Below are 18,545 nucleotides of genomic sequence, written 5' to 3' on the forward strand. Positions count from 1 at the left end.
ATTAAGAACTTGAAGCTTAACACTGAAGTAATATAACAATTAAAAATCAATGCATTCTCAAAATCAGTTAAAATAATTGATATAATTACTCCAACTGTGTATGCATTTTATCGAGAGACTCCGTAGAACCCCATCATGTCATGCCGCTTAATTAATCTTTCATTCATCCGTGCCTTTCGAGCGCTCTAGTCCCTTCCTGCGACTAGGATCGTTGTTTTTCCTTACGTTGATCAACAAGTTTACTGACTGTTTGGACATTTCAATGTAATGAATTATGCTGCAAACTCAACCCTGCATTCAAAGTACGAGCTAGTAGTTAGAGTGTATCTTTGAGTAGACTCTGTTTCGTTGCTTTGATAGATCGTGTATTTTGTATTAAATTTAGAAAACAAAACATGTACACCGGTTTGTTTTCGTGCACGTTGTATGCATACAGTTCTTTCTGATGATCTGCTCAGCTCGATTTATTTGGATGAAACGAAAGTGCATATTTGGACTCAGATCTTTTTCTGTTCAGCATTTCTACTCGCAATAACGTTGCAATTACAATTTTAAAAGGAGGTTTCCGTTTAGGAATTAAGAGAAACTTAATGCGATTAGATTTTTGGTATTTTATCTCTAAAACTTATACAATAAATATTGAATTGTAGATTAGTAGGAGAGCAATTCTTGAGATTTCTAGACCAAAACCTCTTCTTAAGATTCGTGTTGTTTTTTAGTCCCTAAAAATAAATTTTGGTAGATATCGCGTAGATCCGAATCGAAAATATCGAGTTTCCATGGCTCTAATATGCTGGTCCCTCGAGTTATGCTCGGTTGCTGCTTGATATTTTCCTCCGCCAGGGGCTTCTAGAGCAGCTTCTATTTTACAAAGTTCCAGTGTCAGAAATTTCCAAAGTTTTAAGTTCCTAAAATTCCAAACTCTTGTTCTCTTAAAGTCCCAACTTATCAAAGTTCCCATTAGTCCCACTAATACCAACGTCAACTCATATTAATTTCAAAGTCCCATTATTACCCCCAAAATAATATTATTTCCATCAGTCCCAAAGTCCTATTACTCTCATAGATCTACTAGCCCCAAAGATTCAAAATCTCGAAGTTTTGCCAATCGAATAATCCCAAACTCCTACAAATCAAAATTTCCAAAAGACCGACGCTCTCCCTATATCGCCATATCCCAACCGCGTATGCAAAGTACCGTACAGACACTTATCGCGTAAATCGAGGGGCCAGCGTACACATATACATATACTTATCAATTTTTGAGATACGATTTAGACAACGTTCTCGAAACAGATAAACAGGAAATTACTCGCAATATATTTTACATAGGATAATTAAAGCGTGTACTTAAAACATATGAATTGTTGGAAACTGATAAGCAGGACATTGTACGCTCAACCAAATGTTCAACGAAACGACTTGAAAGACAAATATTTATACATGTCGAACAGCTAGCGATACACTTACATACACCAATGTGATTTGAAGTTAACCAAAAGTTGATTCTATGAAACACTGCCTGTAAAACTATACCGTATTAACGTTTAATTAATACTATCGGCCATAAGGATGAAATAAAAGCGTTAGAGAAAAGAAACAAGTACATACATAAATTTCGAATTATCAGGGACGATGTAATCTTGATCAGCTCGTACTTAGTAGTAATAAAAATACAACACGATTCGACGTCCATTCTTATACATATGAGATAAAATTTTTTCCTTGTAATCGAATAAAACTCATTGAAATCCGATTCGATTGTTTATTGAATTATTTTGTATCATTGGAATCCTGGAAGTTGGTCCATGCGTTGTGTGTTGTATGTACTTTGTTTAAGAGCGATTCGGACTAACTTCGAGGATGTGATAAGATATGTCAGTAAATGATAAGAGTGGGGGACGTCTTATATTGCTGTTCGCGATTTAATAGGATAATTATGTTTATGGAAGTCATTCCTGCATTTAATGATTGCTGTGGATACTTCGAGGCTTAGTGTTCTTAGTTTAGTTGGTTAATTTAGAATCAATAGACCTTACATTATATATTTCTATCTTCCATAAGACTAACTTATAGTAGTATAATATAACGTAACATATCCTGAACCTAATATTAGCCTAACTCTTATATGACGCTAATGTAACTCTAATAATAGATCTACCTCTAATGTACCTCTAAACCTAACTTTAACTTAAATATTACCTGCCTTAACTAGTATTACATAACGTAACATATCCTGAACCTAACATTAGCCTAACTTTTATATGACACTAATATAACTCTAATACTAGCTTTACCTCTAATGTACCTCTAAACCTAACTTTAACTTAAATATTACCTGCCTTAACTAGTATTACATAACGTAACATATCCTGAACCTAACATTAACCTAACTCTTATATGACACTAATGTAACTCTAATACTAGCTCTACCTTTAACCTACCTCTAAACCTAACTTTAACTTAAATATTACCTACCTTAACATAACCTAACATATCCTGAACCTAAAATTAACCTAACTCTTATATGACACTAATGTAACTCTAATACTAGCTCCACCTCTAACATACCTCTAAACCTAACTCTAACTTAAACATACCCTAACCTAACATAACCTAAATCTTCCATAACTAATTCTAACCAAAGCTGACAAAACTCAACCTTACTCAAGATATTCAAAGCAATCAAAGCTACACAATACTGAATTGTAGGAATGATATTTTTTATACATAATTATCGCTATAATTATAACACTTTAAGATATTTAAGTAAAGCAGTCAACTTTCAGGATACTAATTACATGAACAGCAAATTACGTTTCTTTTTGTCAAGACATATACAGGACAGCAGGATCAAGGGGTTTCAGTATAGTCGAGGTAAAAGTCATAGTGGCATAAATACATAAATAATTAAAAATTTCTAAATTTGAATGATTTAAACAATTTTTTAATTGATTCAATATATCTGGTTTTTTAGTGTAAGCATTAGATATGTTACTATGACTTGCACTACCTCAATTATTTAATTGATTCGCGTAAGTAACGAAAAGCAATTGTGACGTCCGTCCATGCACAATCTTTTTTATTTCTTTTTCGATACGATGCGTTTCACTGTCACTTAATATACATATCTCGATGAACACATTTTATCACACCTTGTGTACCGATAGATTCACGAATAGTGCTATTATTAAAATTAGTTTAGGTTGTACATAAAATGGCCGATTTGAACATTTATTTCGTTAAAATTATTTTGTATTTAAAAAATTCTCTCGGGAAACACATTGCTATTAAATGTAGCTACTGCACAGAAAGTTTACTCTACTCGAAAGTTTCATACGGTAATTTTCATGGAAATTTTGGTGTAGCTTAAATGCTAATTAAAAATGCTTTCACGTTAACAAATTATATCAGCCCTTTATATTCTACAAAAGAATTTCACTTTAATTCAATATGCAACGTAACTGAAATATAAAAATTAATGAAACCTTTGTGTAATCATTTTGTATTAAATATTAAAATTTCACATTTCGAAATCGGCCATTTGATATATATTACAATAAGCAATTTACCAAAATAAGAAAATTGAAATCTACGAAAAAATCGTGCATATTTATCAATCAACTTACACGCTACAGAAAGTTTTTCACTAATATAACAATGACACATTTTCCTTTTTACCCTTGAATGTGAGAATTTCTCTCTTTGTGGCCCTGCGTTTCATACTCTCTCATTAATCCTCGAAAGATGGATAATAACGTTGCAGTTGTGGGTCGCAATGACCCTGCACTCATCATGCGAGGGTTAAGCCTTTGAAGCACCGCATTTCATTCAAATATTTCTTGTTATTTTGCAAATATGAATGTTAGAAATTTTTCTTCGTGCTTCAAGGGATTAATGTTCACTCGCTCGAGAAGCGTTCGAATTATTTCGTATCGATCAACTTTTTAATTCTGAAATATTCAATTTATTGAATGTACCCATTGTTCTCACAATAGAATTCATTGTAAAGCGAATTCAAACGACGAAAGAACGAAATGGTTCGATCGATTCCGACCAAAACCGAGCCGTGTGTTACGATAAAGTAAAATAGGAAATTGTGTGTGTGACATTGTAGGATGAAGAGAAAAAAGACAGCAGAAAATTCGAGAAAAATGATGAAATACCTAGCGAATTCGAGTGTTGCTTTTGTACTACGAAGGTATTTACGATCATTAACGTTCTCTCTTAGACGGCACTACATACACCAATGGGCTGTCGAGAAAAAGAAAAAAAAATCTTTGGGATTAAGGGAGACGCTCTCTCCTTTATTTTCGTTTCTTTTTTTTTTTAATTATTCGTTTTGTTATAAATTCTTGTCTCTTTCTCTGGCTTCGCTTTGTTTTCCAGCGTACGACGGAAAAGCAAAAAAGAAAAATAAATCGCGTACTTTCTCTTTGTCCGTTGGCTTTTACGTACGTTGTTTGTCCGCCATTTTGGTTTCGTTCTGTAGAACGATGCACGGTTATTTCCATGTATAGTCCACTGGGTGTATGCACTGCCTTTAACCCCTTCACACAGAGCATCAGTTTATCTTCATTGACACGACACCAGTTTCATTCAACGCTTTAGACGCAACAATCCTTTAGCTCGTCCACACTAATTTCTCATTTGCGTGCAAACGAATGACTTTTGTAGGTCAAGGCACGGGCATCGTGCCACTAAGAAGACGAAACAACGCGATGCCCTTGCCTCGTGATTACACTGAAACTATCTCTCATTTGATCTTTACATATAGCATTCTTGTTAGTTTGCCTCGCGAGAAAGTCTATCCAGTTCAATAGCATGCCAACTGTTTAAACGTTCGCGCGTGAACTCCACGGGGTTTCTTTGCCACAGGTAACTTTAGAAATACAGCTTGTGAATCTTGGTTTTTATTTCGGTCTTGGTCAGTGCTTGTATACGTATGCACATCTGGTACAATATACACGGTGTTTCGGAACAACTTTTGCAGCATGTTTCAACTTTCGAAGTTAGCGCTTCTTGTGGAATTTTTTCATTGGGAGTCTGCGCATGCGCACACGACGTTGCAGCTACTGTACGTCGTTTACGCATGCGCGGACTCCTATTGACAGAGACGCGCGACATCGCATCACCTTTCGAAATTGACAAAATCGATGGGGTATTTTATATAGGGAAACTATCGATTGTCGATATGCTATCAATACTTTATTGATACTTAAGGCCCTGGTTAAGCAAAATACCTGCCTAGAGACTGAAATAAAGTATTCACTAAATATTACTCATTCTTGTTTCCATAAGGAAGGCCTCGATTTTTAATTGAATACTTAAGGATTGAAAAACCTTGAATGCCCTGTGCATATCTTTTCGTGCAAACCTTACATTACTTACATTACTTTGGGTTCAAAATGGTGTTGATTTATTTACGTTCTTTTCTTTTACTTTATTACGTTCCTAGTTCGAAATATAATCATATCATCTTGAGTGCAAACATGCTAGAAAAGTTGTTTGTTAATTCCTGGGACACCCTGTATAAATATACCACGAGTAATTTTTGCAAATATATCTATTATTCAATAATTCATTATGGAACCTGAATTTTATTATTATAGCTCTTCAATATATTCTTGTTTTGTTTAAAAACTGGGTACACTTACCGTTGGGCATATTATAATCATTAGGTATCTGCGAATGAATTTTTGTTTTTCTTTTTTTAATTAACAGATTGACTAACGTAATAGAAACAGATTTGTCTAGCGCATCACATTTTAATACGTTGAATGTCCTGCAGGTCACTTGTTACCATTAAATGAAAGTTTAATAAAATAGACATGATATTCATTATGTTAATAAAAATTGTACAATTGATATTATATTATCTGACCCTTAAGACAGTCAACGTATTAAGATGTATTTTGTTCGATCAATATCGATAGAATATAAATTATTGTAACGTATGTAAATTATTCTCACGTGCCTACATCCATATACCGAAATCGATATACACAGTCTGACAGATAATTTCCTGCTTTCTAGTATAAAACGAACGGCAAGTTTGCACGCTAGATTCATGCATGAATTATACACCGATAATCGTTTCGGGGTACAGTGTTGAAAGTAAGAGTGTACTAGTGTTGAAGTAATTTGCCTGCAAGCTGTTACCGATTTAGACAAATGTCTCGACAAATAATACTGTTCTAGAGTAGAGCACATTCATTTCGTGAAACTTTAGTAGCCTATAAATTATTCCATAAACAATATGTAACAACGTTAAGGCTTATATAAGGCTTAAGTTGAGCCTTATAAATAGAACTGGAATTACTGTTTTACTTGTTGATTCTGTTTATTTCGGTTATGTTTCTATAGTTTTTAACATTCTAAATTACTCAAGTTTACAATCTTTGAATTTACAAGTTTTTTATTTTTGGATTTTTTAATTTCCGAACTGAGAAATTTTGTTATTGGCAAATTCCAAATTCATAGCCACACAACTTCACATATTCACGTCTCCATTTCCCCACATCCCCGTTTCCCCACATTCTCATTTCCGCACATCCCCACTTCCACGCATCCCCAAATCCAGACATCCCCAAATCCACACACTTCCAAATCCACACATCCCCAAATCCACACATCCCCAAATCCGCACATCCCCAACTCCACACATCCCCAACTCCTCACATCCCAAAATCCACACATTCCCAAACCCACACATCCCAAAATCCACACATTCCCAAACCCACACATCCCCAAATCCACACATCCCCAAATCCACACATCCCCAAATCCACACATCCCCAAATCCTCACATCCTTAAATCCACACATCCCCAAATCCACACGTGTCCAAATCCCTACATCCTCGAATCCACATATCCCCAAATCCTCACATCCTCAAATCCACACACCCCCAAATCCTCACATCCTTAAATCCACACATCCCCAAATCCACACATCCCCAAATCCTCACATCCCCAAATCCTCACATCCCCAAATCCTCACATCCCCAAATTCTCACATCCCCGTATCTCTACATCCCTCAAAACCCTACACCCCCAAATCCCTACATCCCCAAATTCCTACACCCCCAATCCCCACATCCCCATATCTAAACCCCAAAATTTGAAAACCTTGCACATAAAATTATTAAATAAAATTTCGTGAAATAAGATTTATAAAAGTACCTCCTGTAGAAAGCAGGAAATTATTTCGCAACATTATTTAATACGATAACACGGTGTTTAAAGAGAACAACGTTAGTGTAATTACTGATCTTTTTCACTGGCTCGTTGGCTGCATATTTATAGCAAGAGACACGCACACGATATAAACATTCATTCATTTCAATCATCGTACGTGGCATGATCGGATAACAGGTACATGCGATTTGATCGATCAGTGAATGCTACGTAGGGTCATGTTTCTAAATAACACATTGCACTTAACAACTTATCAACCATGCTAATCTTGCCACGAATGTACAACAATTCCCTTCCTTGTTGTCGAAAGAGTAACTTTCATTAAATAATGAAGTTGCGACTGTAATGATCGTGATTCGATGAACGAAATCGTATCTGATTCTTGTAATTTCAAATCGACGACTGACTTTCAAGAAGATTGTTGTTGCGCGAGCGAGTGGCCAAATGGCAGTTCTCGAATTTTTCTGACAGTAATTTAACGATATCTCAATTTTTTCTACGCATATGTTTGATACACGGAAATTTTGAAACACGGAATGTATGCTTTATATCAACGATCTATACAAGGTTTTTTAAACACAGATCTAAGACTCTACAGAAGAAGATTCTATTGAAAGAAGAAAATAAAATCTATCTATAAGGAATTTAAAATTTTATACAATCGATACTTTGTGAAATTAAATCAATTAAACTTTTACTTTTAATGCACTGAAGTCTTAGATCCTATTTATCCTATGTATATCGGATCGTTCGAGTCTGTTACACGATACTCTCCAAACAAATTCTACTCTTCATATCGTGTAATGGATGTTGCAAGTACAACGCTTCTTTCACGTTACATCTTCTCAGCATGTTTTTAGAAACAGAGAATCAGCAACAAGCACGATAACAGCATACAGACTTTGCAATAATTATTGTATGCACATATTGCAACTTTGCATCTGGTAGGTCAGTTCTGGCAAGCTTGGGAACAACTAATCACTAGTAACCGTTGTTTTCCTTAAGTTTCGCACCTTATTACAGGCCTACATATTACATATATGTATGTGTAATCGTCTTCCTCTAATCTACTTAATGACCGTGCAAATACTGTTCTGGACCATATCAGGCGAGTATAACAATAATACGGACAGGTATTAGAAGTAGACAGGTCATATTGAATAGATTTCTTAGAGAGCACATAGAATGAACCCCATTTTTATTCTTAGAGTTTAGTACACGATGATACCATTTTATTTTTCATTAACGAGTACAGCTTTCGTCTTCTAATTATAACACGTTCCTTTCTTTTAGCTAACGGAATATGATTTTAGCTAATGACATATATTAATCATATGAAAAATTGCAAATTAAACACAAAAATGTGATAGTACATTATATGTGTAAAGTTAATCATGTGATAAATTAAACACGAAAAAGTACCAAAAAATTGTGTGAAATTTGACGAAAGATGTGCGATTGCCGAAAATCCTAAAGATCGGATCAATGTTGAAGACAACGCTTCGAGCAGCGTATCTTCAACGGACCGAGGCTCTTCATCTTGATCGTGTTTCTAGGAATACAAAGACTTCAGAGACGCGGAAAATATAATGCCACTGGCGACCAGCGACTTTCGTAATCCCATCTGCCAGGAGATGAAGTCGATGAAATCCGGGATGTCTGCGGAGCCGCCTGTGCAGAGCATTTTCAGCGAGACCAAGGTGTCTCCTCCTCAAGCGGTGGATGCCTCCAACTATGGGAAAATATACAACGAGCAGGGAAGCGTAGACAGCTCTGATACGTATGCCAGCTGTCAGACACATCCGTCTCATTCGCAGGTATCATTTTGAATCAGTAACCGATGAGTTTGATAAAATGCTGCTACATGGGTAACGAAAGGAACATTCATTCATATTCGTTTCTTAGTTCAGCAAATTTAATACATGTAGGAAGAGAACTAGGAACATTTGTAGAGTATATTTGTGGTACATTTGCGTCAGAAAGATACTTTATGTGTGCTTTAGAATGAATAATTTCGAGTTTGAGTTACATTGGTGTAAGCTGTAGAGTTAGTATGTAGTGCTGGGAGAAGACATGATATCGCTTTACCGCAGTATTCTAAATATTCTACCAAATGGCTTTAGTACCGTGTTACTAGGACCGTACAACTTTAATTTAGACCTTATTCTATTAATATTAGCCCGGATTGAAGAACCAAGCTTACATGTGAGTTACTAATATTATTAATTTAAAAATTTCACAGTATTCAAAATTCCTTTTATTTTATTTTTAATCGTTTAAATTGTACCAATGACTTGTTACGACACTGAATGGGATGAATAGTATTTTAATGTAGTTACGTTATCTCACAGGGTGATTTAACGGAGGAGGTGGACAGCAATCTATACGTAAACCCTCTGGAAGCTGCCGAGAAGTGTGGAAATAGCAGGGTAAAGAAATCCGCTTCAGGTGATGTCGGGCGTAACGCCGCTGACGCTTCGCCAAGCGTTGAATCTTTGAAAGATGTTCGCCCTTCGAACGACGGTAGCAAGGTTACCTTGAATGACACAGTACCCAAGCACAGGAAAATTCGTATTCAACAGGTATATTTCTCTTCATTTTCTCTTTGGTCATCTGCACGCGTATCTGTGAAGCATTCAATTCAGTTCGGACGCTTGGCATCCGTCGTAATCTTTGCGATGTGTTTGATTCAGTTAAAATTACTGATACAGGTGTTCGAAAATTCACAAGCATTATTCTACCGAAGGTCACAAAGTTGACAAGCCACTTTTCTTGAGAAATATCGTTTCATAATTGTATATGCATGACAAATGCACCCTTCGATAACGAGGAGTAAAACGGTAAACTGTCGCTTGTTTAACTTCAGTTTTATTTTATTTTGTCCCAGTTGACGGATTAAAGCTTCGTTGAGTCTTTTTGTTTTCCAGCACCTCTGCAATTGAATACCCTCCTCGCAGTTACCCCGAATTCCCGCGATAATCACAAAGGCTGTTTTTCAATTGCACGAGCTCTGACGGCGTATCATCACTGCTTTTTTCAGTTACACGAACCGTCAAGATCGCAAACGGAGCTCAGTTGAACGAATCGCCGAGGGCGATCGTACATTACCGAATGCCCTGGTGCTTGTCAGAAGGGGCTGCACACACACGATAAATTACACGTATCCGTGCTCAAAGAACAGACAGAAAAAAACAGAGAGAAAGAGAGAGAGATTGCCAGGGGCGTCGTTTGTGTCTCGATTAGAAAAAAGGGCCATACAGTTGCAGCGTAACCGACTTGCCCGTGCTTGAGTCGGGGAACGATTTCCGGTACTGTTGATTTTGCGTCACGAAAAATAACGCTTCAAAATGCTCCACCGTTGACAGTTAACCCTGCTTGTCCGCACTCTCAATTACGCACTCTATCTTTCACAGGCTGTCCCGTTTGAATTTCGCGCCGTCATTTCCCAAATCACGTTTCAAACACTTCGAATAAAACTTACACTGTTACACTGAGGTTATCTGACAGAGGTCTTCTCCAGGGTAAGTTTTATTTGAAACGTGCTGTAGTTTGGAAAATTTCGGGCGAAAGTTTGAATGAGTCACCCTGTACGAACATACACTAACAAGGCTACTCTACGTTCCTTTTCTTAAGTGTGCTCGTGTGCCCGTTTTAAAATACACAACCAACTGTTTGGTACTGCCAAGTGGTCCTCATCGTTATATGTACACTAACAATAGGAAATAACAGTTGTCGTCAGTTTTCAGTACATTGAAACACAATAGGCTCTCGTTACATTGTTAACTTCACAAAGAAAGATTTATCTTCTCTGACCAATTTCATGTAACTGCAATTTTCCATCAACTTTGTGGCAATGTAAAGAGACCCCATTGTAATAAAATTGTAACATTCCTCATTGTAACATTCTTTACACGGTACATTCTTGTTGAAGGAGTCTACATTAAAAACAATTACATTTCCAATGAACTGAAAACGCTGGTAAAGCTTCATCTAACATTATGTTTTCTATCAAAAAATCCTCGCCGATGAGAGGAAGCTTCTTCTTATGCTCGTGATCGTCCAATTTTCTTCGTGTTGATTTTTCAACGAATGATAAAGAACTCGTAAACCGCTTTTCTGTACGAGTTCCTGTTAAATCCTGTGGCTTCTGTTGATTTTTTCTGAGTGAATATTTCCATCGGGAAAAGCTCAAGATATATGTATATATTGGTGTGTGTGTATTAATAAATATATGCACTGGTACAATTTATTGTTATCGTGTATGTGAATGATTGCAGAGCGTAAGGCCGCGTGCACAGTTCATCAGCGACCAGGAAAGCGCGATGACTCGTAATATAATGAAGGAGGGCATAGCAGAGAACAATTACTATGGAGGACTCCGGGGAGGTAGACCATTTGCTACGACGAACAGTAGTCTGGTATCAGCTACTAAAATTCTGAACCATCATCTCTTCGGAACTGGCACTGGTCCCAGACATTATACAGGTAATAGTTTTACTACAAATTCTTGTCGTAATTTAGTAAATGTTCTTTTTTATTTTTATGAGTAAACGTCCAATCCACAAGTAACATTTTCTATGAGAACAACAATAGTTTGTTTATGTAAAAATCTTTTATAGTATTATTCTAGCGCTTAGTTAATATGTTAATGGTACGTTGCTTGTAAAGGTTAGTGCCTTCTAAGATTATCCCAATTATGTTTGCCTGTCAATTCAACCCCTGTATTGATTTCCTTTATACATATTCTGGGTCAACGTAATACTTGGAGCCACTGTATATGCAGGTCATCGAAGGCAAATTTCAGGAACAAGCACCGAAAGCAAGCTTTCCTTGTCCGCTGATTCGATAGACAGCGAGGGTATGTCTTTCATAGACAAAAAAGTATCGAAATCGATCCTGAAGAAGTCTGAGAGCAGCAATAATTATTATAACAACGCCGACGATTCGGACACGGAGAAATTGATTACCGATAACGCGTCAACGATAACCATGTGCGACAACGAGACCAGCACCTGCGACATTTTTGCCAACGTCAATGGAACGAGGCTGAAACAACCTGTTTCACCCTTGCTCTCGAAACAAGTACTCGAGTCGATCTTTCGTACGAACAACAACGTCGACAAGGAGAATGAAGTGGATCAGAGCGAAGAAAAGAACCGTGCCTCGAAGATGAGCAGATCGATATTCGACGACGTCCTCCAAGGTACTTTTGTCATACCTTTTACTTTGTCACAAAAGAGGTAACAAGAGATCAACTTGTCGGCTAAATAAATTCTGTACACACCTCGGTTCGCCTTTTTTCTTCCTTGCAGAGGTGTTACAATCTTTCGATTAAATATCTCAAGTATTTTTTAATTATTTAAGCATTATTTTAACAATGTTTAGAAGAAAAGCACGCACAAGACGAGGCAATGTCAGAGAATAAGAACAAAGAAGAGAGAAAAAGATCGAAAACAAGATCAGAAGAGGCATCGAAGGACAACCAAACGATGCTGATATGTTCATTACGCCCGCACAAAGCGAAGAAATTAAGCTGCGATGAAAAACGAAAAGCCAAAGCGACCGGCCACAGCTGCACAACCACCACCGACACCAATTGTCTTCCTCAGGAACACCGTTTCTCGTCGTAGCGTAGCCTCTTTTATTCCCTTCGTGCTGGCATCCACTTTCTATGTCGCATACATGTAGATACGAAGATACAATCGCATCGCGGTGTTATCTTCTCTTTTATAAAACGCCATTTTGTTGTCTCTACATAATATGTCCAACGGACTCATATGTCTGTATTCGAATGCAATGTTTATCGGTTAAGTATATTCTGTATATATAAGAGACGCATATACATTTAAGACAGTGATATATAGACGTTAAATGATTAAATTTAATGAAAAATGATACGCGACGTGAAGAAATACGTATTTTCGGAAAGAAACTAGAATTACAAAACGCCTATAACTACACGTACTTAAGTACAGTGTTCATGAAAGGAACAAATCGAACTATAATAAGGAAAATATGTCGAATAAAAAGTGATGAAAATTATTGAGGGAACCTGTAACTTCCAAAAAATATATCTAATATGATGATTATTCAGAATAAGGTACATCTCATGAAATTAATTTTCTGATAACTAGTAATTTTGTGTTCTTTATAAAGTGTTATCCCCTAATTACAAGCAATAGAATTTAGGGATTTGAAGAGATAACATTCCTTCCGTATCCTGCATAATTGTCAAGTTACTTTTCCTTTTATTTTATTATCAATTCATGAAGTCAGTTATAGGTTCCCATTAAGAACCCAAAGAATGATGCTAGTAAAAAGTTACAAATATAGCAAGTGATAATAATGATGAAGCTAATAACGACGATGGTCTGATGATGACGCCGATATCGATGATGTTGATAATAATAATAATAGCAATTAATGAATCTTTAGGCAATATGCTTTACTCGTTTGCTGAGAAAGAGAACTCTTCGTAATATAAATTATAAATAATCTAGCCGTACAGCACTGTTACTTCCTCTTTACGCCTAATCTTGTCAAATTAGGACAGCTTTGCGTGTCGCGAGAAATATATTACATACATTACATAAATGGCACAGTAAATGAAACACGCGTTCAGTTTATATATGAACAAACATCGTACTCGAGAAACAAAGCGTTTATAAATTTAATCACATTCTAGTACTTCGGTATGTGTTATTCAAAATGACACGAGTGTTCGTTCGTCTGCTAATTGTAAGTGTTTTACTATACAATTAGACGATATCGTTGTAATATTAGATTATCAGACACGCGAAGCGAAGAAAGCCTCGTTTAAATCAAAATACAATTTGGATCAATGATATTTGATATTTGGAGCAACGTGAAAACGTAGATAATTTAAACTCGACTATAACTGCCCATTTTTCAAGTTCCGGTTTTTAAGAATAATGATTAATTCATAATCTATTTTTGTAAAATTGATCGAGCAGATTTCCTTAATTTTTGTTGGGCCCGAAATGAAATTTCTGTAAGTTTGCTCTTAATTAAGTGACACGGAACATTAATTTTTAAGGGAGTCGTATCTACGTGATCACGTTTCTCCATGTATAAAATATATAAATACTTTATAATGCAAATATCAGAGTGGATCAGATTTTTAGAAGCCGAGGATATTTACATGCACAACCGTATGTGAATTCTGTTCAGTCGTTTTTAAGAGTTGAAGCGTATTTCGCGGATGTTTAGATATTAAGAGAAAAACGTGTTAACATGCTCACGTAGACTAGAAACAAAGCGTAAATATCATCCGTATTACATTCAGGTAACGACGTCTAGCCACGGTATTCATCATGTTTTCCAATCAAATTTTACAGCAATGTTTTAACTATAAAAATATTGGAATCAATTAACTTCGCCGAAAAAGATTTGCTAAAGAACAAGTTATAACGCGTGTACCTTATAAATATAATTACAATGCGTGCTCAAAAATTCGGTCATCTCCTTTTTTTTCTTTCTCTAAACGGTGATTCGTTTTCTAATTTTAGAAGGGAGAGATGAACACTTAACCTCCCTTAAATCTCATTGTAATTTATATAGTTGAATAACAGAGATGTTTTGTTAAGTTTTTAGATGAACCGTCAGTAAAATACATATCTGTAATGGCATTTCTATTCATTGTTATCGTAGTTGTAGGAAAACGAGTAATTGTACAGTTGCTGAGTAAAGAGAAAGAATGGTGAATATTCCCAGATGATGCAACTGTTTGAGAGTCATTGTTATGCTGAAGTTCATGCCTCGAATAATTTATAATATTTTATAATTATTTTCGACGTGAACAAATGTGGAAAAATTATATTCAAGATGTAACAAAGAATGCAAAAACTACTTGAAACGTATTAATACTGTAAAACTTTGTGTTTATTTAATAGCAATGAAGAATGTTTATACATTGAATATTTTATTTAAAACAAACAATTATTGTTAATGGATATTCATGCATATTGATCTAGTCAACGAAATATTATTTTTTATTATTGTTGAACATATTAATATCGTTGTTTTGTTTCAATCTAATCTATAATACTTTTCTCATAAATAAGAATTTCTTGTACATATAACATATATTAATTATTTCACATTGTTACCATGTTATACTGTTCATGGTCTATTATGGCCACCATTATCATTTAGCTTTATAAAATTGTTCACCTCTCTATATGCTATCATTTTTTAATACTTGTTATTTGAAGGTGGATCTTGATACCTGATAGTTGCTTGGAATTTCTAAGTAAATCAATGTCTTCTATAAACTAACAAAGTTGGAAGTAGAAAGTTCCTAGGAAAATATGCAGAACGTGATTTATTATTTATTGTTGTAGTGATATATTAGCAGAATTAGCATTGAGATAGTACAAAGAAAGCCATTGCATAGACATTTGTGGTATTGAATGAGTTCATCGGTTCACAAGGGTAGCAGTGAAAAATTTAAATGATTGTACAGTTTATAATGTTTATTAGAAGAGTATTGAAAAAAGACATGTTTTCCTGTTAACTCATTGATTTAATGATATAAGTCTGAGAATTAAATAACTTTTTACTCGTTTTTTAATTGTTTTATTAAATAATTCAAGAATTATAAATAACATTTAGTTAATATATGTTTTAATGTCTTTCTAATTAAACAACAATTTTCATATACATCTTTAAATGTATGATCTGATAGAGTCAGTAACTTAGAAATAATTAAAATTATTAAATTTTTGGTATACATAATTCATTTTTAATTATATATCATACTTATACGAAAGATTGTTACACAGATTATTTAATTAAATTTAATCATCTGTTACATACATATTTTGTTTCTACATCTTTAAGGCCTACAGTTGTAGTCATAAGCCGAGTAATATGTAAAAATAAATAAAGTTGTAACTTGTCAGTTTTTGTTCCTTAGGTGAATAGTTTTAATCAGTTGTATCAACCTATAATATCAATCCTATATCCATTAATTTAATATGTATAAAGAAATGAGAAGGTTCTCAGAAATATATAATATTGTAATTCTTGTTAAATAACTGTTTCTTATGAAAATGTACTTACTGATACTATCAACATCGTACATAGACTACAACCTGCAAAGAAAGCTCTTAAGTTGTGTGAAAAAAACATTGAGTAATGCGAGGAAATTGCTTTATTGCAGTTGCATTTACTATACAAGGATCATGTGTTTTTAACAGAGTGGAAACAAAGTGTCGATTAAAACCAAGTGTCGTTTTTTTTTGTTTTCTTCTCTTTTGAGAAACAAGAGTTTTAATTGAAGTCTAGCTCGATGCCGGCGGTGCATTTACTGTTTCAGTTGTAGTGCTTTGTGAATCAGATATTGGTTTCTCTTGCAACTCTAACCATGGTAATCTTTTCTGTAGTTCCAACCTGTTACAAATAATAATAAACATATCATGTTTCATCTTAATAATGCATCTTACTAATAGTAAGTAAATATTTTACTGGAATTTGTTGTCTAATCTTACCTATATTTTGGGTGACTTATGGCATATACATATGGATCCAAACAAGCAACAGCTTTACAAGTGCATGCTGGTATCATTGTAACACCAGGTGTTAAAAGGGCTTTATTACCAAATGCTCCAATCATTGCCATTACTCCATATGGAGTCCATGAGAGGATGAACAAGAAGCAAATTGTGATGGCAGCCTTCAATTAAATATACACATTAAATTAATAACATATTTCAAACAAATATATATCTTTACTAGTAAAAAAATAATGACTCTGTGTCAAAATATTTTTTATACAAGCTAGTATAAAATACCTTGGCTATGCGAATTTCGGCGCTTTGACTACTTGTATTCGCATTACTCCGTAAGCTGTCCACATTCATCTTTTTAGCTTGTTCGCGTAGAGCTTTCTCATGATTGACTACATGACTGACAATTTGGCTGTAGTAATATATTATAAGCGTCATTGGAATAGCATAAGAGAATGTAAATATAGTGGCAACAAAAATTCGTGTTTCATTTGAGTCAGTCAAATAGTCAAAGGTGCAGCTGGTGAGGAAGCCTTCAGGTACAAAACGTCCCCATACACCCATAGCAGGCATCAATGCCCAAGGTATGGTGTAGGTCCAAATTAACACAATAAATAGCATCACCTGTCCACGAGATAATTTTCCATCAAGCGGCCTTGCTATTGTACTAGAGTAAAAAAATGTAAAATATTATCAATGAATCTATTACAAATTCTGTAGGCAAAGATTATTTCTAATACTTAACTTTCCATAGTGAAATTAATAAATAAAATTTGTTGAAAGTATGAAATTTTCATTTTCAATAGTTCCAATATATTTTTTCACTTTAACAAAAATGAATAAAGTCCATACCTATATCTATCGTATGCTATTGCCGCATTTGTCATCGAAGCACCAATTCCACTTAAGGAACCAATTACTGCAAATATTTGACATCCCAAGTTTCCCAGAGCGAAACCAGTGTTGAATGAATTATATATAAAGATTGGAGTTTTGATCATCATGGAGAAGTCGCAAATAGCAAGATTCACAACAAACATGTTTGAGGGTGTCCTTAGTGATTTGGCACTTGAAAGAAGAACAAGTAACAAGAACATTTAGTATGCTAAATACCAATTATTTATAACTATTAATTTGAAGATAACATAACAAACTCTTTGTATACCCAAGTGCAATGCAAGCTTTCTAAGTAAGTCTACTCCCACTATTTGCTTTCAGTTTTGGAAGAACATAAGAAAAACCTAAACTTAGGGAATACTTAGATCCTCCTGCCTTTGCCCTTTACTCTTGTTTGCACTCTTAAGAAGCCTACATTGGCACCTGAGCACTTTTATATATGCATAAAAAGAAGAAACTTTTTAAATAAAAAAAATGACTTACGCGCAAAAGATCCATATCACCAAACCATTCCCAAGTAAGGCAAGGAAAGTAAAAAGGATATATAAGAGGGCCAATAAATAATGAAGGGAGGGGTTCGGCTCAGGGTAGACCAGCCAATGTTCCGGTATATGGATTATTTCTTCAGGGGGAACGTTCCATCCCAGCATACGTGGTGGTCCTGCTGGTAAATATCTCGCTTCCCAATGAATACTGTCGTTGGACATGTCGGCCACTCCGTCTGCCAGCCCCTCTCCTTGATACAGTTGATCAACCAGCTGTTTTATACCATTCGTTCTACCCTCTTGAATCAACGAAACCCTAATCCGTTAGCTTAGCTGGCTTCACACGAGGATCAGCCAAGAGATTATCCCCTAGTTACTCTGGGTCAGCAGAAATGTGCGTCAATGTCGTAAAAGTTAGTCACACAGATCATCAGT

At 35.2% G+C, this 18,545-nt stretch overlaps 2 protein-coding genes across 16 annotated transcripts in view; one reads left to right on the forward strand and one right to left on the reverse strand.

Moving 5' to 3' along the window:
• Shab (Shaker cognate b) overlaps positions 1–16,135 on the forward strand; it is a 48,375-nt gene extending 32,240 nt beyond the window's left edge. For 10 of the 15 annotated variants that reach the window (XM_076542212.1, XM_076542218.1, XM_076542214.1 and 7 more), the window contains 6 exons: positions 4,118–4,201; positions 8,755–9,015; positions 9,550–9,780; positions 11,476–11,683; positions 11,982–12,401; positions 12,584–16,135. In XM_076542212.1, the coding sequence (XP_076398327.1) occupies positions 4,118–4,201; positions 8,755–9,015; positions 9,550–9,780; positions 11,476–11,683; positions 11,982–12,401; positions 12,584–12,828 (1,449 nt within the window). In that variant the 3' untranslated portion in view covers positions 12,829–16,135. The remainder of the gene's footprint in view (positions 1–4,117; positions 4,202–8,754; positions 9,016–9,549; positions 9,781–11,475; positions 11,684–11,981; positions 12,402–12,583) is intronic. The other 5 variants (XM_076542219.1, XM_076542221.1, XM_076542223.1 and 2 more) reach the window with 4 other exon arrangements.
• A 225-nt stretch (positions 16,136–16,360) lies between these two features.
• On the reverse strand, positions 16,361–18,537 carry Uvop (ultraviolet-sensitive opsin). The gene is made up of 5 exons (XM_003699736.3): positions 18,109–18,537; positions 17,581–17,796; positions 17,014–17,395; positions 16,711–16,895; positions 16,361–16,612 (listed from the first exon to the last, which is right to left on the reverse strand). The coding sequence occupies exons 1-5, from the start codon at positions 18,330–18,332 to the stop codon at positions 16,504–16,506; spliced, it is 1,116 nt and encodes a 371-aa protein (XP_003699784.2). The 5' UTR covers positions 18,333–18,537; the 3' UTR covers positions 16,361–16,503.
• Positions 18,538–18,545: the final 8 nt, after the last annotated feature.

This window comes from Megachile rotundata, chromosome 2 (assembly GCF_050947335.1).
Source record: "Megachile rotundata isolate GNS110a chromosome 2, iyMegRotu1, whole genome shotgun sequence".
NCBI lineage: Eukaryota > Metazoa > Arthropoda > Insecta > Hymenoptera > Megachilidae > Megachile > Megachile rotundata.

Excerpts from the sequence above, each read along its gene's own strand:
- Uvop (XM_003699736.3), bottom strand. The coding sequence starts at position 18,332 with ATGTCCAACGACAGTATTCATTGGGAAGCGAGATATTTACCAGCAGGA. Across the intron at positions 16,896-17,013 it reads CCGAAATTCGCATAGCCAAG|GCTGCCATCACAATTTGCTT; the intron begins GTATTTTATACT and ends ATTTAATTGAAG. Across the intron at positions 16,613-16,710 it reads ATAAGTCACCCAAAATATAG|GTTGGAACTACAGAAAAGAT; the intron begins GTAAGATTAGAC and ends TATTTGTAACAG.